The sequence below is a fragment of the Equus quagga genome, chromosome 7 (genome assembly GCF_021613505.1).
Source record: "Equus quagga isolate Etosha38 chromosome 7, UCLA_HA_Equagga_1.0, whole genome shotgun sequence".
In the NCBI taxonomy this organism is placed as follows: domain Eukaryota; kingdom Metazoa; phylum Chordata; class Mammalia; order Perissodactyla; family Equidae; genus Equus; species Equus quagga.
Window position 1 is genome coordinate 127,021,670 of NC_060273.1, and position 24,329 is coordinate 127,045,998.

The window sequence follows — 24,329 nt, forward strand, 5'->3', positions numbered from 1 at the left end:
TTTGACACTATATTTTCAAGATTTTAAGGCTCTTAGGTACATTTGCATCATTAACAGTCTCTATAAACTTAGATTTTCCATTTGTGTTAATTAAATTTTCTTTTCCAAGAGAAAGATAGCTGCTAGGTATTTACTAGCTATTTAAGTAATAATTAACTTCAATTTTTTTTTGGGCTAGTCCAAATTACTCATACATTTATCTAAAATAGAAATAGTGGTAAAATTGTCTTATATGATATATGTTTTAAATCATATTAAGACATTGTGGAAAACACACTTGCTTATTTATAAATAGCTTCAGAAAAAAATTTATATATTCCTTAAATAACCTCAAACTCTATCAAAAGTAGGTTGTAAAAAGTCTTAGTCAGTAAAGGAACATTTTACACAAAGTCTACATGACTGTGTTAGTTTAGCAGTAAATTCCACATGAAAGAAGGGAAATGTCTGCTTTCCTTTAAAATCTGGAAAATTATATCTTTTTAATTAGAAAAAGGGATTGTTAACAGGAGCTACACTTACATGACTATAGACTTATAAACTCTCTGTTCTAAATTTGTGGCATAAGAAGTCAGGGGGATGAAGCATGTGTTGGTCATGAGACGAGAGGGCAGCCTGGAAACATCCAACACCAGCATGACTTACAGATCCACACGTGGTTAACTCACGTCAAGCCGAGGTTGAAGTCAGTTAGACTGAACAGTGACTAAAAGGAGTTTTAGAAGCAAAAGGAAGTTACTAACTTGTTTCTAGTTTCCCTTCTTTAAACATTTTGAATTACATGTTATATTCTTTAATGAAACTAATAAAAATTAAAATAGAATTAATAAAGCATATTATTTTTTCTCTCAAGCATATCAGGTGTTGGTCCAGGGGGTTATAACCTAAATGTCACTATTCACCAGAGAGCAGTTATTCTAATCTCATGTTAGACTTAAAAACTTCACATCTAAAAACAGTAACAGCAAATAAGTAAAAAATGAATGCCCTGAACACAGGATAAGGGTTAACATCTCCAGAGACCCTAAATACCTTCTTAGTTTATTATTTTTACCATGTGGACAGGTGTCTCAGAGCATCTGATTGCCTACTGGCCGTTTACCTGGAAATCACTACCCAGAGATGTAGTCATGCGTTGCTTAACGATGGGGAGACATCTGAATGCGTGGTTAAGTGATTCTGTTGTTGTGCGAACATCATAGCGTGTACTTACACAAACCTAGATAGTACAGCCGACTACACACCCGGGCTGTATGGTACTAATCTTATGGGACCACCATTGTATATATGGTCTGTCATTGACTGAAACGTTGTTATGCAGTGCATGACTGTATGAAGAAACAGAAAGATGAATCCAAACAGTGTAATAAGTTTCAGCCAGGAAAAAGAAGGTGAATACTCAATTCCATGTGTAGGAATATGTGAAGGGAAAGCAGCGATCCAGCTGACAGTAGTCTCATGGCCTCCCCTGTCCAGCCAAAGAGAGTGGGGGGGGGCACCAAGGTTCCCTTCCAGCGTCTAGGTGGCAGAACTTGTGCTCTGCAAGCACACCCTGCATGCTTCTGGCCTCACGTGGCTTGAAAAGCTTTGATTACCACTTCTTTATCTTTCATCTGACATAGGGAGTTTGCTTCAAGGTAAAAAGAGTATAGAATATTTTACAAGTTCAAAGAGACCAACTCAGGATTTGTTTAAAGTATGTAAAGAGGCAGCTTTGGTGATTCTAGACCTTGCAAATAAATATTTCTCATGGAAACTTGGTGACAAACATCAACAGTGAATGCAGTGTCTCTCTATCTGAAACAACAGAAAGAAGACTCATACACACATCTTTAAGGCCAGATCTTTCTCTCCATTAGGTCTTAGATTTTGTGAAATGTGTTTTGGTTTTGTATTTAAAGGTGTTATTTTTATATTTGGAGTATATTTTAATTTGACCAACAAGATATATATTTTTTAAATTATTACCTTCATTGACTTTCTCAGGATGCCATCCTGTTGTCCAACCCAGGGAAAGTGTCACATCTGGAAAGAAGGATGTCACAGTGTCTATGAAAGGTTTTGCATCCACTACTCTGCTATGTCCATTTGGACCAGGAAGAATATCAGCATTAATCCACACGGGACGCTTCAGATGCCTCTTCACATTCTCCAAGAGCATCAGGGATGGCTCGACAGCTGCCAGACTGAAAACACAGTTTGTTGTCAATGAGACATATTCCTAAAGTAAAAGTAAAAAGTTCTTTCAGACCAATAGTTTTAATGCTCTCAAATTCATAATAAAAGTGGAATACAACAACGCTTGAATTAAATAAAATTAAAGATCACACAGCACCAGAGGGGAAAATTAACATATGCCATATCTCAAAATGTTGATTTATGTTTATTACTCATGAAAGCACCTTAACAGTTCTATAAATATATGAATAATGCTACTACTTGTGGACAGATAGAGGTTTCAAAATTCTGTATTATGATCACTCAGTATAAAAACAATTTAAGAAAAGCATAAATATTCACTCATCAGAGAATGTATAAATATGGTTTAAAAATTAGATATACTCATATCCTGCAAATTCACACTGATGGAAACACTGTGTCTCCAGTACTGGCCACGACCGTGGAGAAAAGCTCTCTTTTCCTTCATGCATTCTTGTGTGAATCTGGACACATAAACACATTTCTAAAAATGACTGCAAAGTATAAAATTACAACATTTCCTTAAAGCTTTTATTAACTTAATTTTTTCCCCCTTATTGTAAACTCCTTTTCTGGGAACTAGAGACAATTATATTTTAGTTACTTTTAAATAAAAAAGCAGCTTCCTTCTTTATACTTCTCTACATCTATTCTGACATCTATAGATTTTGAAACAATCAAGTTTTAATCAGCCTACATAATTTTTACTTTTTAAAAATATATACACTAACTTTACTGGAAAACTACACTAATAATTTTGAATCTCTTCTGAACCTTTAGGGCCTCTATTCATTTCTAAGAAAATTAGTTTCTTTTTTTTTTGGAAGATTGGCCCTGAGCTAACATCTGTTGCCAATCTTCCTCTTTTTTTTTTTTCTCCCCAAAGCCCCAGCACATAGTTGTATATCCACGTTGTAAGTCATTCTAGTTTCTCTATGTGGGATACTGCCACAGCGTGGCTTGATGAGCTGTGCGCAGGTCCACATCCAGGATCGGGACCGGCCAACCCCAGGTTGCCGACGCAGAGCACGCAAACTTAACCACTCGGCCCTGACGTGGCCCCAGAAAATTAGCTTTTAGTGAATACTGTAATGGGAGGCTAAGAATGTGGGAGATGGGTGTGGAGGGGAGGACACTTAGCACCCATTCCTCACTCTTCCCTCTTCCTTCTTGAGGGGCCGGAATCCTTCTGCCTAGGCTCGTCACTCTTCACTCACTCTACTTTTCTTGGACCTTCTACTTTAAGAGGAGACACTGATAATCTCATTATTTATTGGGTCATACTTATTAGTGAGCAAGGATACTGTGCATTAAAACCAGAGGAAGCCAGCCTCCAGCCTTTCGCACTGCTCCCAGGTGGTCAGCTTCTTTTTTCTCACTCTTCTGCCCCTGAAATGGAGGCCCCAGATTTTAGTGGATTAATAAACTCTAATGCTGGACCTTGAAGACTCTAATTTAGATACTGTCATTTCTCTGCCTCAAATGTAATTTAGATGCTGTCATTTCTCTGCCTCAAATGCTTTCTGCCTTGAAGGGTACCAATACCATGTTAAAACCACAATTCTGAGATCTGGCACCGTATTTCCTACAAAAGTCCCTCATTTTTGGTAGCAAGCAACTTGTGCCTGTGACTCCAAAGTTTGCTTGTCTGCAAGTCCCACAGGAGCAGCCGAGTCCCCACGGGGTTCCGCTCTGCATGGGTGAAGCAGGGGAAACCCTGAAACTAATCCATGCACATCTGCCGCCATCGACCTCTCTTTTTCCGTAAAGGACTGATTTCTTCAGAAATCTGGTGCCTGTGGAGGTCGGCTTAAACACTAATTTCCAGTTTACATTCCAGAGGGAACTTTTTCGGCTTTCTCAGTTTGGTAATCCGACACAGGCCTGTTTAAGATCGGTTCTCCATCTTTTCAGATGGAGACTTATCTAGTCTCAAAAAGCATTTTCTCCCCAAAATTAAAATTCCACCAGCATATATCAAGTGTCTGCTACACGCAAAGCACTGCGCAGTTAAACCTGAGAAGCTGTGACACGTGTTCTCTGTAGCATGAAACAAAGCATTTGATCTTTAGTGCTCAGTGACTCGAAGTTTTAGATCTCCTTGCCTTTTCATGTGCTCGGTGTTCTGTGTGTTTACTACTGCCCCTTGAATTGTTCCCTGTGACATATGTTTTGGCTCCTCACCAGTCAGCTCAGCTCGTTCATTCCTGAACACTAGCAGCTGCCACAAAAGGGCTGAGCCACTAGAAAGATTTTGCAAGTTTTTTGGTCATAGTGTGTTTGAAGGGACTGCCAGTCCGGCTGGAGAGCTCATGCTCTGAACCAGAACTCCTGTTCCATTATACATGTACATATTTTAATTATCACTAACACAGACTGCAGTAATGAGGCTCTCCCTTACTGGAAACTTAAATAAGACAAACAAAACCTACATTGAGAAAAACACAAAACCTTACTAAGGAAAATAAAACTTTTTTTGTTGTAGTTCTTATTTTTCTGGAACTCGACAAAATAATCCTAAAAGAATAAATGTGGAGGAAAAGCCCCAATATTTTTTTGGGGGAAAAAAAGGACTGAGGACAAACTTTGGCAAATAGCAAAAGAGAATATATACGACAAGGAATATCATACCATGTTCCTCACCTGGAAGACTCCATGTTGTAAATATGACAAAACGACACATCCCTCCCACTTAATCTATAAATTCCACGTAATTCTAATCAAAAACACCAGTGGCCAGGGGCTGGCCCTGTGGCCGAGTGGTTAAGTTCGCGCACTCCGCTGCAGGCGGCCCAGTGTTTCGTTGGTTCGAATCCTGGGCGCGGACATGGCACTGCTCATCAAACCACGCAGAGGCAGCATCGCACATGCCACAACTAGAAGGACCCACAACGAAGAATACACAACTATGTACCAGGGGGCTTTGGGGAGAAAAAGGAAAAAATAAAATCTTAAAAAACAAAACAAAACAAAAAAAACCACCAGTGGCCAATATTCTCAATTTCTTACATGTATTCAGTTTCCACTAAGAACTGCCAAAAGGTTTGCCAAGATGATCATTTGAAGAGGGGAAGTCCCGATCAAAATACTACCTAAAATTTCTCTTTGGTAGGACTTATTTAAATCTCTAGGAAAGAATATAAATTTAGTTTTTATACACTGGGGTTTTTTTCCTAAAAAGTTACCTGTAAGTCAAACTTCTGAGTATCATATCTTACTTTCCTATTAATTCCATTCAGAAGTTGGGGATGATAAAGTAAAAATCATACTTAAAATTGCAATAAAGTAGTTAAATGTACATTCTAAGGAAAAAATAATTATTTGCTAAAACTCCATGTAAAATCTAAAAATCATTCTACATTACTTAGTTACTATTTGCATACTAAACAAAATAACCTAGAGGCACAAAACAAGAAGTAGTAAAATTTACCTAACAGGTGGCTCAGCTACTCTTACAAAGGTAGTGCAGAGTTCTGGTTCAGAGCATGAGCTCTCCAGCCAGACTGGCAGTCCCTTCAAACACACTATGACCAAAAAACTTGCAAAATCTTTCTAGTGGCTCAGCCCTTTTGTGGCAGCTGCTCCTGTTCAGGAACGAACGAGCTGAGCTGACTGGTGAGGAGCCAAAGCATATGTCACAGGGAACAATTCAAGGGGCAGTAGTAAACACACAGAACACCGAGCACATGAAAAGGCAAGGAGATCTAAAACTTTGAGTCACTGAGCACTAAAGATCAAATGCTTTGTTTCATGTTACAGAGAATGCTGAGCTGGCTCCAGGAAACCTGGGATCTGGTCCTAACTCAGCTATCACGCTTGGCTGTCGTTCTTGGGTGAATCACTTAACCTCTCTGGGACTCTTTGCCAATAAAATGGAGTTGGACCATTCACCATCCTAAAAGCTTTTCGATTTTAAACAGCTGTTTCATTCACTAACAGTATAATGAGGTTTACTGGTATATTTGGCTCCACTACAAATGAGTGGAGTCATCTCAATAACCCTATGAGTAAGATTTCCAAATCTTTATTAATTTCTTGAGATAATTCAATTTATAACAATTCAATTGTTCAGAGATGAGGTAGGTTTACCACAAATCCTAGATTTCCATAGAAGTTGCCTTCATGCCTTATAGTGAGCTCTGGTGGTGTCACAATATATTCCTAGCTTTACATAATTTTTAAACTGCCAAAACACCACAAAAGTAAAATTTCCTGACAGCCAGAGTGAAGGAAATGATACCTAATCTTGCTCTTCATTATCAGTGCCTCCAAAATGCTATTTTTAAGGAATATTTTAGTTATTGAAGAACTCTAAATAATTCCCCATACACAAATATAGTAACCTGGATCAAGCAGGATATGCATTAACTACCTCAACAAAATTCTCTCAATTCTCTCTCTCCTGGACTTTTTTTTATTGAGGTTATCATAGTTTACAAGACTGAAAAATTTCAGTTGTACATTATTATCTGTCAGTCATCTTATAGGTTTGCCCCTTCACCCTTTGTGCCCACCCCCCACCTCCTTCCCCCTCGTAACCACAAATCTGTTCTCTTTGTCCATGTGTTTGTGCATCTTCCACATATGAGTGGAGTCATACAGAGTTTCTCTTGCTCTATCTGGCTTATTTTTCTTAACATAATACTCTCAAGGTCCATCCATGTTGTTGTGAATGGGAAGATTTTGTCATTTTTTATGGCTGAGTAGTATTCCATTGTTATTTTATTGAGATATATATATATATATCTCATATCTCCTTTATCCAGTCAATGGGCACTTAGGTTGCTTCCATGTCTTGGCTACTGTGAATAATGCTGCAATGAATAATGCAAAGATCTCTTTGAATTGCTAATTTCAAGTTCTTTGGGAAAATACCTAGGAGTGGGATGGCTGGGTCATATGGTACTTCTATTTTTAATTTTTTGAAAAATCTCCATACTGTTTTCCATAGTGGCTGCACCAGTTTGCATTCCCACCAGCAGTGTATGAGAGCTCCCTTTTCTCCACACCCTCTCCAACATTTGTTATTTTTTGTCTTAGTGATTATAGCCATTTAACAGGTGTAAGGTGGTATTTTAGTTTAGTTTTGATTTGCATTTCCCTGATGATTAGTGAGGTTGAACATCTTCTCATGTATTTACTGGCCATCTGTATATCTTCTTTGGAGAAAAGTCTGTTCATATTCCCTGCCCATTTTTTGATCTGATTGTTTGATTTTTTGTTGTTGAGTTGTATGAGTTCTTTACATATTATGGAGAATAACCCTTTGTCAGATATATGATTCACAAATATTTTTTCCCAGTTGGTGGGTTGTCTTTCATTTCAATCTTGTTTTCACTTGCCTTGTAGAAGCTCTTTAGTCTGATATGTCCCACTTGTCTATTCTTTCTGTTGTTTCCCTTGTCTGAGAAGACATGGTGTCCAAAAAGATCCTTTTAAGACCTATGTCAAAGAGTGTACTGCCTATAGTTTCTTCTAGAAGTCTTATGGTTTCAGGTCTTAACTTCAACTCTTTGATCCATTTTGAGTTTATTTTTGTGAATGGCATAAGAGAATGGTCTACTTTCATTCTTTTATATGTGGCTGTCCAGTTTTCCCAATACCATTTGTTGAAGAGACTTTCCTTTCTTCATTGTATGTTCTCAGCTCCTTTGTCAAAGATTAGCTGTCCATAGACGTGTGGTTTTATTTCTGGGCTTTCAATTCTGTTCCATTAATCTGTGTGCCTGTTTTTGTACCAGTCCCATGCTGTTTTGATTACTATAGCTTTGCAGTGTATTTTGAAGTCAGGGATTGTGATGCCTCCAGCTTTGTTCTTTTTTCTCAGGATTGCTTTAGCAATCTGAGGTCTTTGGTTGCCCCATATGAATTTTAAGATTCTTTGTTCTATTTCTGTGAAGAATGTCATTGGGATTCTGATTGGATTGCACTGAATCTGTAGATTGCTTTAGGTGTTATGGACATTTTAACTATGTTTATTCTTCCAATGCATGCGCATGGAATGTCTTGCTATCTCTTTATGTCATCATCAATTTCTTTCAGGAATGTCTTGTAGTTTTCATTGTATAAGTCTTTCACTTCCTTGGTTAAATTTATTCCAAGATATTTTATTCTTTTTGTTGCGATTGTGAATGGGATTATGTTCTTGATTTCTCTTTCTGTTAGTTTGTTATTAGAGTATAGAAATGCAACTGATTTATGTAAGTTGATTTTGTACCCTGTAACTCTGCTGTAACTGTTGATTATTTCTAGTAGCTTTCCGATGGATTTTCTAGGATTTTCTCTATATAAAATCACGTCATCAGCAAACAGTGAGAGTTTCACTTCTTCACTGCCGATTTGGATTCCTTTTCTTTCTTTTTCTTGCCTGATTGCTCTGGCCAAAACCTACAGTACTATGTTGAATAAGGGTGGTGAGTGTGGGCATCCTTGTCTTGTTCCTGTTCTCAGAAGGATACCTTTCAGTTTTTCCCCATTGAATATGATGTTGGCTGTGGGTTTGTCATATATGGCCTTTATTATGTTGAAGTACTTTCCTTCTATACCCATTTTATTGAGCATTTTTATCATAAGTGGATGTTGGATCTTACTGAATGCTTTCTCTGCGTCTATTGTGATGATCATACAGTTTTTGTTCCTCATTTTGTTAATGTGGTGTATCACATTGATTGACTTGTGGATGTTGAACCATCCCTGATCCCTGGTATAACTCCCACTTGATCATGGTGCATGATCTTTTTAACGTATTGCTGTATTTAGTTTGCCAATATTTTGTTCAGGATTTTTTGCATCTATGTTCATCAGCAATATTGGCCTGTAATTTTCCTTCTTTGTGTTGTCTGGCTTTGATATCAGGGTGATGTTGGCTTCGTAGGATGTGTTTGGAAGTGCTCCATCTTCCTCAATTTTCTGGAATAGTTTGAGAAGGACAGGTATTAAATCTTCTTTGAATGTTTGCTAGAATTCTCCAGAGAAGCCATCTGGTCCTGCACTTGTATTTTTGGAGATGCCTTTGATTATTGTTTCAATCTCTTTACTTGTGATTGGTCTATTCAGATTCTCTATTTCTTCTTGATTCAGTTTTGGGAGGTTGTAAGAGTCTAACAATTTATCCATTTCTTCTAGGTTGTCCAATATGTTGGCATATAGTTTTTCATAGTATTCTCTTATAATATTTTGTATTTCTGTGGTATCCGTTGCAATTTCTCCTCTTTCATTCCTAATTTTAGTTATTTGAGTCTTCTTTCCTTTTTTCTTAGTGAACCTGGCTAAGGATTTGTCAATTTTGTTTATTTTCTTGAAGAACCAGCTCTTTGTTTCATTCATCCTTTCTACTGTCTTTTTTGTTTCAATTTCATTTATTTCTGCCTCTCATTTTTATTATTTCCTTCCTTCTACTGACTTTGGACTTCGTTTGTTCTTCTTTTTCTAATTCTGTTAGGTGTTTGAGATTTTTCTTGTTTGTTGAGGTGAGCCTGTAGTGCAACGAATTTCCCTCTTAGGACAGCTTTTGTTGCATTCCCAAATGAGTTGGTACGGTGTGTTTTCATTTTCATTTGTCTCCAAATAATAGTTAATTTCTCCTTTGATTTAGTCAATGATCCACTGGTCGTTCAGTAGCATGTTGTTTAATCTCTACATCTTTGCCCCATTGCCAGCTTAGTTCTTGTAACTGATTTCTAGTTTCATAGCATTATGGTCAGAAAAGATGCTTCATATTATTCCAATCCTCTTAAATTTATTGAGGCTTGCTTTGTTTCCCAACATAATGAGACTGTTCCATGCGCACTTGAGAAGAATGTGTAACCTGCTGTTTTCGGATGGAGTGTTGTACATATATCTATTAAGTCCATCTGGTCTAGTTTTTAAATTAATTCTACAATTTCTTTGTTGACTTTCTGTCTGGATGATCTATCTATTGGTGTTAGTGGGGTGTTGAGGTCCCCTACTATAAAAGGATATCCCCCTTTAGTTTTGTTAATTGTTGCTTTATGTACTTTGGTGCTCCTTGTTGGATGCATATATATTTATAAGTGTTATGTCTTTTTTTTTTTGAGGAAGATTAGCCCTGAGCTAACTGCTGCCAATCCTCCTCTTTTTGCTAAGGAATCCTGGCCCTGAGCTAATATCCATGCTTATCTTCCTCTACTTTATATGTAGGATGCCTACCACAGCATGGCTTGCTAAGTGGTGCCATCTCCGCACCCGGATCTGAACTGGCAAACCCCAGGCCACTGAAGCGGAACTTGTGCACTTAACTGCTGTGCCACTGGGCCAGCCCCATGTTATGTCTTTTTGGTGGAGTGCCCTTTTGATCATTATATACTGCCCCTCTTTGTCTCTCTTTACCTGTTTTGTCTTGAAGTCTACTTTGTCTGATAAAAGTATGGCAACACCTGCTTTCTCTTGTTCATTTTTAGCTTGGAGTATTGTCTTTCATCCCTTCACTCTGAGTCTGTGTTTGTCTGGGGCTGAGGTGCATTTCCTGGAGGCAGCATATTCTTGGGTCTTGTTTTTTTAATTTATCCTGCCATTCTATGTCTTTTGATTGGAGAATTCAATCCATTTACATTTAGAGTGATTATTGAAACATGGGGGCCTAATGCTGCCATTTTATTGCTCGTTTTCCTGTTCTCCTGCATTTCCTTTGTTTCTCGTCTCCTGGACTACTTTTTAACAAAAGTAGTATTTTAAATTTACCATTCTATTATCACAATGGTCACTTATGATAAATTGCTTTGTAAAATTAACTTAATTTTAGCCTCAAAAGATTCCCAAGAAACAATTTTAGCAAATAATTCAATGGATCTCAGGTCCATTCCTGAAACATATTACTTGGCAATTCCATTTTCAATTTAAATAAAAGTACAAAGTTAGTCAGGCACAGATATATAAAGCTATTAATCTTTTCTTCCTCCAAAGTTATTCTGTAACAACAAGAAAACTGAACATATTTGTACAAATACCTCTTGAAATCCAGCTTGATGCCTTTATTGCTCTTCAGAACTTCAGCTAGCCATTCCTGTAGGGTATTATCACTGTTTGTTTCAGGAGGATGGGCCATGATTGGCTGGCCATGTTCTGATCCATCACTTGGAAGAAGGACATCGGCTTCTATCATGTGAGCAGTACCTGTCCAAATAAAAGAACTCAATCTCATTAAAACAAGGACTACAGAAGATGCCATGTCCAGTCTCCTTTTGAGGAGGATAAAAGGAAGGAAAGAAAACTAACATTAACTAGTAACTACTAAGTGCCAGGTACTGGACGAGGCCTTTATATGCTGTCCTTAGTTTTTACAGATGAGCAAACAGGTAGTGAGGAGTTCAATGCCTTTCCCTAGGTCACACAGCTCTTAAGCTGCTGTCATATTATTTAATTTCTTCCAAGTACATAGCAAAGTGAGTATACAAAGGGAGGCTTAATAAGTATTTGTTTAAGTTTCTGAGAATAAAAATAGTAATTTTATCTTCTCATCCCTCAAATTAGAAACCACAGATTTATTGCTATGTTTGAAGCCCTAAGTTACAGATTCCATTCTTTGACTTAAAGCTTGGCCACTGTTTAAAAGCGCACACATCCCTGGAATAAGCAATAAGCTCCACCAGTCACTTGGTGTGAATGTGTTTAGCAGGCGGTAGTAGAGTGACTCCAAGGTCAGATGGTAGACAACAATTCCTCCCACACATTCATACCTCTCTTCTCATTTCTTTCTCCTCTGCTTGATTCTAGGCTGGCCTTGTGATTTGTTTTGACCAAGGTAATGGAAGTAAAACTTTCAGTTCTAGGCCTAGCCTTTAAAAGGCCTGGGAGCGTCTGCTTTCATCCTCTTGAAAGCCAGCCACCATGCAAAGAAGTTCAGGCAAGACTAGTGAAGACTCAGAGACCACGACAAGGGAGAGAAGCCACACGAAGAAGAACTAAGACTTCCTGCCTGACAGACAGCATTAAGATCTCTGACATGTGAGTGAGGCCATTTTAGAATTTCTGGGCCCAGCTGGGCTCCCAGCCAAATGCAGCAACAGGAGTGTCCCCAACCCACAACACATAGAATGGGAGAGCCACCAGCTGACTCTCAAAATCAAGAGAAATAATAAGTCATTGTTATTTTAAGCCACTAAGTTTGGGGGTAGTTTATTACCCAGCAATAGAAAACAGTTACCTGGAAGTGGGGTGTTGCCATAACAAAAACCTGAAACATGTGACACCAGCTTTAGGATCTGGTGGATTCAAGAAAGGCAGGGAATGCACTGTTAACGGAAGTTGGAAGAGCAGTGAGGAAATTCTTACTGGAAGCTTGAGAACAGACAACCTGTTTTATACAGTGGTGAAACGCTGGGCTACATTATCATTTGTAGCAAATGGTGGAAGGAAGATAGAGAGGGTACCAAATGAATTTGTGGATTTGACCAAAGAGGTTTCCCCGCAGAATGTTGAAAGTACCAAAAGTCAAATTCAGGATGCTGTTAGTAAACTATGGCCTCATGGTCAAGATCAAATCAAGGAAGCAACTACAAGATCATTTGTTAAGACCTCAAAAAGATGGTGGCTCATGGACTCCCAGAGTTACACAAAAGAAATTCTAGAATCTTAAGGGTATTGTCCCACAGCATCTTAACTGGCAGACCAAAGTAGAGAGAGGCCTACCCCAAAGAGATTTGGGGATGAGGTTTTTGATTAAAGGAATGGTTTATAATTTGATATATAGAAAGCCCACTACATTTTTAATGGAGCTGTATCCATTTGGATCCAAAAAGATAGTTCAAAATGAAAAGAGATAGGCTCTCAAATTTCTACAGGCTGAAAAGGCTACTGAGCTGCAAATATGGGTCACTTACCAATATGCACACGAGAACATGCTGAACATCATTAGGCTGTAAGGAAATGCAAATCTAAACAATGACATACCAATTGACACACACTAGGATGGCTATAATGAAAAAGACAGACAATAACAAGTGTTGGCAAGGATGTGGAGAAATCAGAACCCTCATTCACTCTGCTGGTGGAATGTAAAAAGGTGCAGATGCTTTAGAAAAGCTTGGCAGTTCCTCAAAAACTTAGACATAGAGTCACCATGTGACCTAGCAATTCCACTCCTAGACACATATGCAAGGGAAGTGAAAATGTGTGTCCACACAGAAACTTGTACACAAATGTTCACAGTAGCCTTATTTATAGTAGCCAAGAAATGGAAACAAACCCAAATGGGTAATCAAAACGTGGTATAACCATACAATCAAATATTATTCAGCCACAAAAATGAATGAAGTATTGATAAATGCTACAACATAGATGAATATTGAAAACACGCTAAGTGAAAGGAGCCCATCACAAAAGGCCACATACGAAGGAAAAGTACAAGGTGCTACCCTGAATTTTGATTCTGGGATCAGGAAAAGTCTCTTCGAGGAAATGGCAATTCAGCTGATACCAAAGGATGTGTAAGTGGTTAGCCAAGCAAAGTGTAGCAAAGGGTACTCCAGGAAAGTATATCTGTGACAGCCTGAGAAGGAAAAGAGCTTAGCTATGTGAGGAACTGTAAGGCTGGCAGAGCTGGAATCTAAGAACCCTGTGACAGATGAAGTGGGAGAAACAGGCCAGTTTACGTAGGGTTTTACAGGTTATGGAGGTGGTTTGAAGATTCCAATAAACAGCATCCCATTCTCCAGATGGATTCTGAGAAATAAAATAGCCAAGTCAGAAGATAAGGCTCACAGTATTACCTTAGTTACCTAAAAGCCTAGGTCAGAGGATGTATTAGCTGAGAGCTAAACGAGCTTGCTGACTCCTGATTTCCACCATCACCTCCCAGTCCAAACTCTAGAACTGCCTCTTTGAAGCAAATTTCCAGCAAATACAAATATCCAGACTGTTGCCCTCCCACTGTCCAGGTGGAAGAGGAGACCGGAGCACACTCCTTTGCCCAGCACCTTTGATAGATCAACCACAAACCAAAAAATTCTCCTTACCGCCGTGAGAGGAATAATCAGTGAGGCAAGAGGCCAAAGCATTTAGGGAAAACTCTCTCCTCCTGGAAACCAGAGTGGTGGAACTAAAAGAGTGCCCATCTAACAGCCATATTAAGGACTTTAAATGAAAAAACATTAAGGGGTTTTGAGCAAAAAAAGCCTGATCTGTGTTTAAAAACACTACTTTGCTGGGTAGAAAATGAGCTGGACAGGACAAAAGTGGAAGCAGGGAAAATGATTTGCCAAATCAGGGTTGACTCATATATCCACTGGATGCTTCTGGCTGCAAGTTAACAGAAATTCAGATTCAAGCTAATAAAGAATCTGATCATCTCATGTAACTGGAAGTTCAGAGGTAGGGGGGCTCCAGGTGTGGTATCATCGGCAGCTCAATGATGTTATCAGTCTTCATGGCTCTTCTTTACTGTTCCTGGTGTTGTCTTCATCTTAAGGCTGATTTCTATTATGATTGTAAGGCAGATCCCAAGGCTACTGGGGTTACATACTTCCACATTTGCGTATTTCAGTTTTAAGACAGAACTCTTCTTTGATAATTATGGATAATAAGTACTTTCCTTGGGTCTGAGTGAGCCAGGTTAGATCACTTGCCCACTATGGGAACAATATGAACCATCAAGGGAACTCCAAGTGCTGATTAACTTATTCTAATCCACTCCTGGGGCTAGAAATGAAGTCAGCTTCCATACGGTTGCACGGAGCAGAGACGGATACCTTAATAAAACGGGAGTTGTCTTAGGAAGGAAGAAAAGGGGAATGGTGATGGAGTAGGCAGCCAATGGTGTTTGTTATATCTCTCTTCCCTAAGCTAGATCACATTTAGGTTCGTTTGCTTATAATGAGGTAAAGTACAGATGAGAGACCAAGGCCCACCAGTTCTGTACTCCCTTTATGCTCTACAAACGCGATTCTAAGCTGTATCCAGGTTCTATCGACACAGCCTTCAGTCCCCTGCCAAAGGTGGGATTGCTCACATGGTTGAAGATGCTTGTGTGGTTCCCCTGGCAATGCGGGGCAGATGCAGAGAAGTCTCTTTTTCAGCCTGTAGAGAAACAGGGCAACTGAATTAGCAGAAAAATGGATGATCTAATCTGTTTTATTACTTTCCCAGGATGAGAAATTGGGGGAATGGGTTGTGGGTCCATGGTATCTCCAACTCAATTTTCTAATGTCATATTTGAGTTGCAAAGGGTCAAGCTTTTGTCTAATTTTTAAAAAGGAATCATGAATTACCAATGAAGTGTGATGTTTAGCAAAATATATGTAGGCATTCTATGTTCTCCATCAGTGCAGTTGTAAAGGAGCACACAGGCCTGAGAATTTCTTGCTTAAGAGTAATAGTCAGGGGGCCGGCCCCGTGGCCGAGTGGTTAGGTTCGTGTACTCCACTTCGGCGGCCCAGGGTTTCATCAGTTCGGATCCTGGGTGCAGACATGGCACCACTCATCAAGCCATGCTGAGGCAGCATCCCACATGCCACAACTAGAAGGACCCATAACTAAAAATACACAACTATGTACCGAGGTGCTTTGGGGGGAAAAATAAAATCTTTAAAAAAAAAAAGAGTAATAGAGTCTTCATTTGTTAACTCCATTCATTCCCATGAGCAGAAAAAAAACATCACTAAATGGCAGTGTCAGGGAGACTCAGGTCCCAAGTAAAGTATGTCCCTGAAGGTCTCCTTTAAGAATAAGAAGGGAAGCTACAGGGACGAGAGATCATGATGGCTTGGACAAGGATGGTGACAGCAGACACAGAGAGATGTGGACCAATTCAAAATGTATTTTGGAATAGAACTATGTTTGGATAATAGACCAGATACAAGAAATAAAGAAAACAGAATCGATGACTCCCACATTTCTGGCTTAAGTTTCTAGAAGGATTATCATGCTATTTACTGAGATAGGAAAGACTGTAGGAAGTACAGGTTAGTAGACATAATTAAGAATTTCCTTTTGAATAACTTAAATTAGAGATGCACGTGAGCTCTCTAAGTGAAAACACCAACGAAGTAGACGGATAGACTAATACTCAGAAGAGAGGGAGGCCCGGCCTGGAGACACAGAGATGGGAGCTGCTCAGCCTCTCTCCTGAGTCTCCCACGCCCAGCCCTGGGGAGAAGGCTTTTGAAGGCCAGGGCATCCTTCTGCTTTGGGATACTGCCCGGTCACCATATTTCCCAGTTCAGGGAGAGCAGAGGGGACGTCTGCACATCAGGATACACGTCACCCCAACCGCAGGAGGTCCAGCTTGTGACCAGAGCCAAATCTGCCTTGCTTCCCCTGGCCGCACGGACTCCTGAGCAAAACCAACTTTTCCCATCCCCAGGCTGAGATATCAAAAGGGCTTTTCCCCCTCATTATTTATTTTCTCCCAAGAAAGAGGGCAAAAGAAAGGGGATCTAACTACTATTGGTTCAACTACATTATCTCTCTATCCAAAGACCAAATGATTGTACAGCTTTGTTTTCAAAAGAAAAGAAGAAAACCTCAGTTACTATTTACACTCAAATCTAGTTACTATTTACACTCACTCAAATCAAAACTCAAAGAAGCATGTTTATAGAAATGAAATTAAACATATATTTTGCCTATATTGTTTATGTGCTCTAATGGAGCAATTTAGTATAGTTTTATTAATACATTTAGTTGGTGACTATAGTCAACATTTTTCCTAAAGATGTTATAAAGGCTTTTTTAAAATACATTTTTTATTCTCAAAAAGACAATGTTTTCTACTTTTTGAACCAGCATACCTTTTAATATACATTTTTAAAATCTAAATGCAGAAATGTTATAACATAAAATTACATTATACATAATAACTTGCATGAATAATTTTGACTATTCTGAGATGCAGGTGCTGACAGCGTGACACCAAGGGATGCCCTTACATTGCTCCTACTGTACTTTGTTTTTTTTTTATCATAGACATTGCTAAAATCCAGTTTCACATGTTAATAAAAATGGAAACAGCTCTATTAATAATAGCTGTGCTAAATTTAAATATTCTGGGAGAAATGAGATAAATCACTGAAACATAGTCTTCATGTCTCCAAGAACCTGTTTCTTTCCTTGGGACTAGAAAGAAATTGCAAGACCAGCCACAGCTGAGAAAAGGGACTCAATGAGGAGCATTCCCCAAACTATAACACTTGGGGCTCCGGCTGCCTAACAGACAGTAAAGAGGATCATATCTGAAGACTAAGTAACCGATGAAAACTTCTCAGGTCAACACCAGCCTGCCAGCAATTGGAAATGATTTTCCATTAGTAATTTTTAAAACACGGTTAAATGTAAAGTATCCATATTTAATGAGATTATTGCTAGGTATGAGAATTCTGCATGTACTATTACAAATTATAAATTTTTAAGATTTTTTCCAAATTTTTAGTTATTGTTACATAGAAATAAAATTTATTTTCTATTTTGACTTTATATCCTGAGATTCTCTAAATTTACCTATGAATTACAACCATTTATGTGTAGAATCTTTTTGAGTTTCTATATACACAACCATATTGTCTGTAATTAAGTTTTATTTCTTCCTATCCTTTGTTCATTTTTTAAAAATTGATGTTTAATTCACAGACTATAAAATTCATCCTTTTGAAGTATAGCACTCACTGGTTTTTAAAATATTCAGAAGATTCTGCAACCATCACCACTATCTAATTCCAGAAAAATTTCACCCTCCCAAAAAGAAAACCTGCACCTGTCGGCACTCACTCCCTATTTCCTACTCCCGCCAGCTCCTGGCAGTCACTAACTAACTTTTCCCTAATGCATTGCTTTTGCTAAAATTCATTTATTAAATAATCATGGTGTGCTTATTACATGCTAGGCACTGCTTTAGGTACTAAGGATTCAATATTAAACAAGACAAAGTTCCTCCCTTTGAGGAGCAAAGAAAAGCGATTTAAAACAATATCTTTACAATGAAAGAAATACATATTCAGATACATTCCTCAGGGACATTATCCAGATACATAATTGAGTAGGACGCTAAAAATGCATACATTTTTACAGTAAAACATGGGACTTTGAGGAATTTTCCTTGTGGGACCAGATCACTTCAAGCTGTGCTCCAGCCCTCTGGTGACGTGCTTTCACTCTCCTCTGCTGCTGCAGCGACAAGGGGAACTTCACAGGAAAAGCCTGAGACCCTGCCATATGCTCATCTACATAATGAAGGGGTAAATATGTGTGAGCATACAGTGAGTTAGTAAACCAAAAGGCTTGGTTTCTAGCCTAGGCATAATTACTGCCCAAGGCAATTAACTATATATTAGCATACAGTGGCTTCATCCATCAATTCAACAAATATTTATTGAGCCTCTCTTTAGTACACTGTGAAAGACACAAAAATATGTAAGACATATGACCCCAATCTTAACAATTTTATTCAAATCACTACAATACATCAGCAAGTGTAATAGTATATGAGAGTTTCAAATAGGACATAGAAAAGACAAATCACTTCCGAAAAATAAGAAAATTCTTCCATTACGGAAATTCATTCATTTTGTAAATGAAATGGGATCTTTCATAAAAATGTTTTGTCAGCCTAGAATTTAGATTTGGATCATCTACGTTCTGATACCTGCAAACATGCCCAGATATCAAAAAAAGAGTTGAATTCGTCCACCATCCAATGTCAACACAAGTGTCCGTCCCGACTCACTTTTCAGCGCCTCATTCACTTGGGCCTTGTGGTTAGCGGCATGGTACCAGGTGATCTGGGCGCCATCCTCCGCTGTGATCTGGTTACTTCTCAGAAAATATTCCAGTATATTTTCACTCCAAGATCCTAAAATAACAGCATTTACATTAAAAAGAATAGATTGTTTTTTTATGGATTAAAATATTTTTTAATAAGAAAGGGTACAGCGTATATCGAGAGAGAATAAAGTCATTAAACTGAGAAAAATACAAAATTTTAAGAACTGAGAACAAGTATTATGATGTGGCAGGTATATAATATATATTTAAATATATAAACATGCTATATATGATGTAAGTAATAATTAGTAAACATATAGGATAGTCTGAACCTCAGAAGCATGAGAAAGTATGTAGGAAAAAAAAAACTGGTAAGAAGCAGGTATTTTAAAGTAGGAATTTTCATAAGATATCTTCTCCAATCCCGGCCCCATAAATAAGTAAAGTGTATGTACAGCCAAAGCTTTTAAAACTTCTGGGGCTGGCCCCGTGGCCGAGTGGTTAAGTTCTCGCGCTCCGCTTCAGTGGCCCAGGGTTTTGCCAGTTCGCATCCTGGGCACAGACATGGCACCGCTTGTCAAGCCATGCTGAGGCAGCATCCCACATGCCACAACTAGAAGGACCCACAACTAAAAATACACAACTATGTACCGGGGGCTTTGGGGGAAAAAGGAAAAATTTTAACAAGTTAAAAAAAAGAACACTTTTACATTTTGTACAACTTAATTGTTTTCTCCACCTTAATTGTTTTCTCCCCATTCTCTATTTTTATTTATTTTTTATTTTTTTTAAAGATTTTATTTTTCCTTTTTCTCCCCAAAGCCTCCCGGTACATAGTTGTGTATTCTTCGTTGTGGGTCCTTCTAGTTGTGGCATGTGGGACGCTGCCTCAGCGTGGTTTGATGAGCAGTGCCATGTCCGCGCCCAGGATTCGAACTAACGAAACACTGGACCACCTGCAGCGGAGCGCGCGAACTTAACCACTCGGCCACGGGGCCAGCCCCTCCCCATTCTCTATTAATATTAACAATTTAGAGTCTTAACTTACACATTTAAGTATATTCGCCTTCAGATTATAAGTCTCAGCAACATTTATATGAGTGACTAAGCAAACCCCTGAGCTAGTACTCACAGATTTATCGAGCATGTACAAACATACCCAACTCCCGTATCTATTGACTACTTTATGGCAGACCAGATTTTCTCTTAATTAAGCATTAAAATATGTGCGTTAACCCAGACAAATACACTTGAAACCAGGTCCACTCCAAATTATGCCATATTCCAATATAACAATGAGACAAAGGTGAAAGACAGTGACAGCAGTTATCTATAATCTTACCTCCCTAATTCTTGTTCATTCAAACATTTAAGTGCCTACCGGGTGGTTGCAAATTCTCTATGCATGACATTGTGTTTTCTGTTAATTATTTGTTTATTCACTCCACGTAAGGGCAGTTAAAAACCTAGAAACCACTATCAGAAACTGCTGATGAGACACTGAGAAAAAGTGGTAATTTGATTAGAGGATGAAGGTGCGTGTAAAAATAACTTCTAAGTAACATGCATGAACTTGGCAACCACTCTGTACGTCAGGCTACAGAGTAAAGAGAGGAGACAGTCCGCTGCAGGATCCGTTAGCCCCCAAGCCATCTGCTCTCAGAGCACATGACCCTGTTCGGCATATGCAATGGGGTCACAGACCCTTCAGACTGGGATGAAAATACACAACATGGCCATCATTGTTTTTACATTTAAGTTAGGCATTTTTAGAAGGCACAATAATTGTTGGCTACTACAGAAGTGTCCAACAATGGGGAAATAATTAAATCACAGTATATCCTCATGATAAGATATGTGACTGATTTGGCTGTTAAATATGAATAGAATGTTTGATGCAGCTTTAGCACAGCCTTACAAAATGTTGATATCCTTTGATCCAGTAATTCCCGTTGAATGAGTTCAGTCTAGGGTTAAAAAAAATCAGAAACGAGGAAGAACAACGCAAAGATGTTCATTGCAGCAGGAGTTCTGTGAGAAACAACAAGTGAAACACTGATAAATGTCTAAAATTAAGAGCCTGGTTAAGTAAATTATAGTATAATTGTACGATGCAATGTAATCAATCATTCAAAATTATGTTATAAAAAGTTCATGACATGGTATGTTATGAGAAGATGCAGGATAAAAAAACATATATTTACTATGATTTTAACTGTATTTTCTTAAAAGTCAGGATTCTTAGGAAACACGCCAGAAAGTTACTAGTGGTGCCTCTGAGGACCAGCATTATGTGGATTTTTTTCCGTACTTCAATATACTTCATAAGTGCTCTATCATGAGCATGTATTATGTCTACACTCAGGAAAAAATTTAAACTCAAAAAGAAACGTGTCACCAAAGCTGTCTAACGTAACTTCTTAGGTGTATGTGAAAGATACTGTAACCTTCTGGAGTAGAATTGTCTGGCTTAAAACACCTCTGACTTCAGGGTCAAATAACAGAGACACACCAATCACCAGTTTGCAAAGGTTGTCAACGAAAAGCTGGAACAACGCTTGGCCACATCCCTTTGTCTGCATTTCCCATCCTTACCCAGTTCCCAAACAGAAAATGGACTGACCAAAACTACTTCCCATTTGGTCTGTTGAAATTACGGATTAGGTAAATGTCACATTCCTTTCATTTTAACCAAGACCTCAAAAAGCAATATTCCTCCCCTCTCACCACTCCTTTCCAACATCATACTGAAAGCCCTAGCAAATGCACCAAGACAACCAAAGGAAAAAAAAGGCTATCTTTGTTCACAGATGACATGACTGTCTATGCAGAAATTCTCAAAGAATCAACACAAAACTCCTTGACTTAATAAGTGATTATAGCGAGGTTGTAGAATACAAGATTAATATTCCAGTGTCAATCATTTTCTTATATACCAGCAATGAACAAGTGGAATTTGAAATGGAAAACAATACCATTTACATTAGCACCCCCCAAAAATAAATACCTGGGTATAAATCTAACAAGATAGGTAAAAGATCTTCTGAAACGGCTGCTCTGGCTTTATTTTAATATGGCTCCACTCATGTTATCTTTCACACAACCAAGACGTCCTTCAGTAGGTGAACAGATAAATAAACTTTGGTACATCCAGACAATGGAATATTATTCAGTGCTAAAAAGAAATGAGCTATCAAGCCCTGAAAAGACATGAGCAACCTTAAAAGCCTATTACTAAGTGAAAGAAGCCAGTCTGAAAAGGCTAGACTATACGAGTCCAACTACACGACATTCCGGAAAAGGAAAAACTCTGGAGACAGTAAAAAGATCAGTGGTTGTCAGGGGTTAATGGGGGTGCAGAGAGGGCCCAATAAGTGGACCACAGAGGATCTTTAGGGTAGTCAAACTACTTTGCATGATATCCTAATGATGGATACATGTCATTACACATCTGTCCAACCCTGGTGAATGTACACCAAGAGTGAGCCTTCTGGTAAACTATGGACTTTGGAAGATAACGATGTGTCAACGTGGCTTCACAAGCGTTACTACAAACGTCCACCTTGGTGTAGGACGTTCACAGCCAGGAAACTGTGGGCGCTGGGGTAGGGGGTTTACAGAAATCACTGTATCTTCCACTCAACTTTCCTACGAACCTACAACTACTCTAAAAAAAGCAATCCTTTTAGGGGCTGGCCTGGTGGTGCAGCAATTAAGTTCGCAGGTTCCGCTTCTTGGTGGCCCGGGTTTGTTGGTTCGGATCCCGTGTGCTGACATGGCACTGCCTGGCACACCATGCTGTGGTAGGCATCCCACATATAAAGTAGAGGAAGATGGGTACGGATGTTAGCTCAGGGCCAGTCTTCCTCAGCAAAAACAGGAGGATTGGAAGTAGTTAGCTCAGCGCTAATCTTCCTCAAAAAAAAAAAAAAAAAGCAACCCTTTTAAAACAGGGCACATAGTCTTGCCATTCTTGACCGCCCCAAACGCTTTTCTCTCTCTTTTTTTTAAAGATTGGCACCTGAGCTAACAACTGTTGCCAATCTTTTTTTTCTTTCTTTCTGCTTTATTCTCCCCAAATCCCCCCAGTACACAGCTGCATATTTTAGTTGTAGGTCCTTCCAGCTGTGGCATGTGGGACGCCGCCTCAGCGTGGCCTGATGGGAGGTGCCATGTCCGCGCCCAGGATCCGAACCCACGAAACCCTGGGCTGCTGCAGCAGAGCGCGCGAACTTAACCACTCGGCCACGGGGCCGGGCCCCCAAACGCTTTTCTCTTAACGTCCACAGGGAACCAAGGTTCTAGGCCAGCGGACAGTGTGCGCACCCAGAACGCGGAGCGCGAGGCTCGGGAAAGGCAGGGGTGCTGCGGGGTGGGGGTGGGGGGGGGGGGGGGGGGGGGGGGGGGGGGGGGGGAGGGGGGGGGGCCCGCGAAGCGCCCCCAGCCACGGCCGCAGGGCCCGAGAAAGCGGCGCACCCGGGCAGCGGTGGGCAGCCGCCCGCGCTTACCAGGGCCGCCCGCCGTCGCTGTCATGGTGACGGACGCCCGCGGTGCGCGCAGGCGCCGAGCGGTGGGCGCCGCCTGCCCCGCCGCAGGTGGCGCGGGTACCCGGCTGGGCAACCGCGGACGGCGGACGGGGCGGCGGCGTGGGACCGGCCGGCTGGAGCTGCGGCGGCGGAGGCGGAAGGGGCCGGGGAGCGGCGCGCACGCGCAGACGCAGCGGTCGCCTCTCCCCGGCGCACAGTCTCCGCGGCGTGTGGCCGCCGTCCAAGTGTCGCGCGAGTTGCTCTTTTGCAAGGTGGTCGGAGGGCCGGTGGTGCTGAAGAATCCCGCGTCGGGGAGGACGAAGGCGGAGGAGGAGACCCGACGTTGAAAGCGGTGCTGGTGTGGGGTACGAATTTCCCAAGTTGGATATGTTTTCTCTTTTTAATTTGGGTTACATCCTACAGTGACATGGAATCATTTCTCCGTAAAAATGAGTGTTTCTGTACAAGTCATAACATGATAACTTGAAAGTTTCCTGTCCCCGTCTTGCTCTCTACCAGTGTTCACTCTGAAAACCCTCCTGGCAGTGCGATTCTCCCACCCTCCGCCTTCCTTGCCCTTCTTGGCTCCTTGCTCTCCCCGCCCAGCCAACCTGAGGCTGGAAAATGCCCGGGCGGAGTCGGACTGGTCTGAGTTGGCAACACAGTACAGGCATGTTCTGGTCCTGTAACTCTAATACAACTCAGTCTGTCAGTTTTAAAATTAGGATAACAATACGTCACCTGACACAACGCAAATAGCAGCTCTTCTCGCCCAGCCCTTCAGATTTTAATATATTGTCTTTCCAGACCTAAGTTATGATTATTTCAATTTATCTTCAATCAGTCGTTTGTATTCTCAGGTTGTTCTCCAGTTCAATCAAAAGGATTTCTTCA

The 24,329-nt window shown here is 39.9% G+C and overlaps 1 protein-coding gene across 4 annotated transcripts in view; it reads right to left on the reverse strand.

Annotated features, from left to right (window-relative positions):
- Positions 1–23,587, reverse strand: part of FAM151B (family with sequence similarity 151 member B) — a 35,324-nt gene extending 11,737 nt beyond the window's left edge. The window contains exons 1-5 of one of the 4 annotated variants that reach the window (XM_046667631.1): positions 20,828–20,940; positions 18,872–18,997; positions 15,164–15,231; positions 11,166–11,331; positions 1,969–2,186 (exon numbers count right to left, since the gene is read on the reverse strand). In XM_046667631.1, coding sequence (XP_046523587.1) covers positions 1,969–2,186; positions 11,166–11,320 — 373 coding nt within the window. In that variant the 5' untranslated portion in view covers positions 11,321–11,331; positions 15,164–15,231; positions 18,872–18,997; positions 20,828–20,940. The other 3 variants (XM_046667627.1, XM_046667629.1, XM_046667628.1) reach the window with 3 other exon arrangements.
- Between the last annotated feature and the right edge of the window lie 742 nt (positions 23,588–24,329).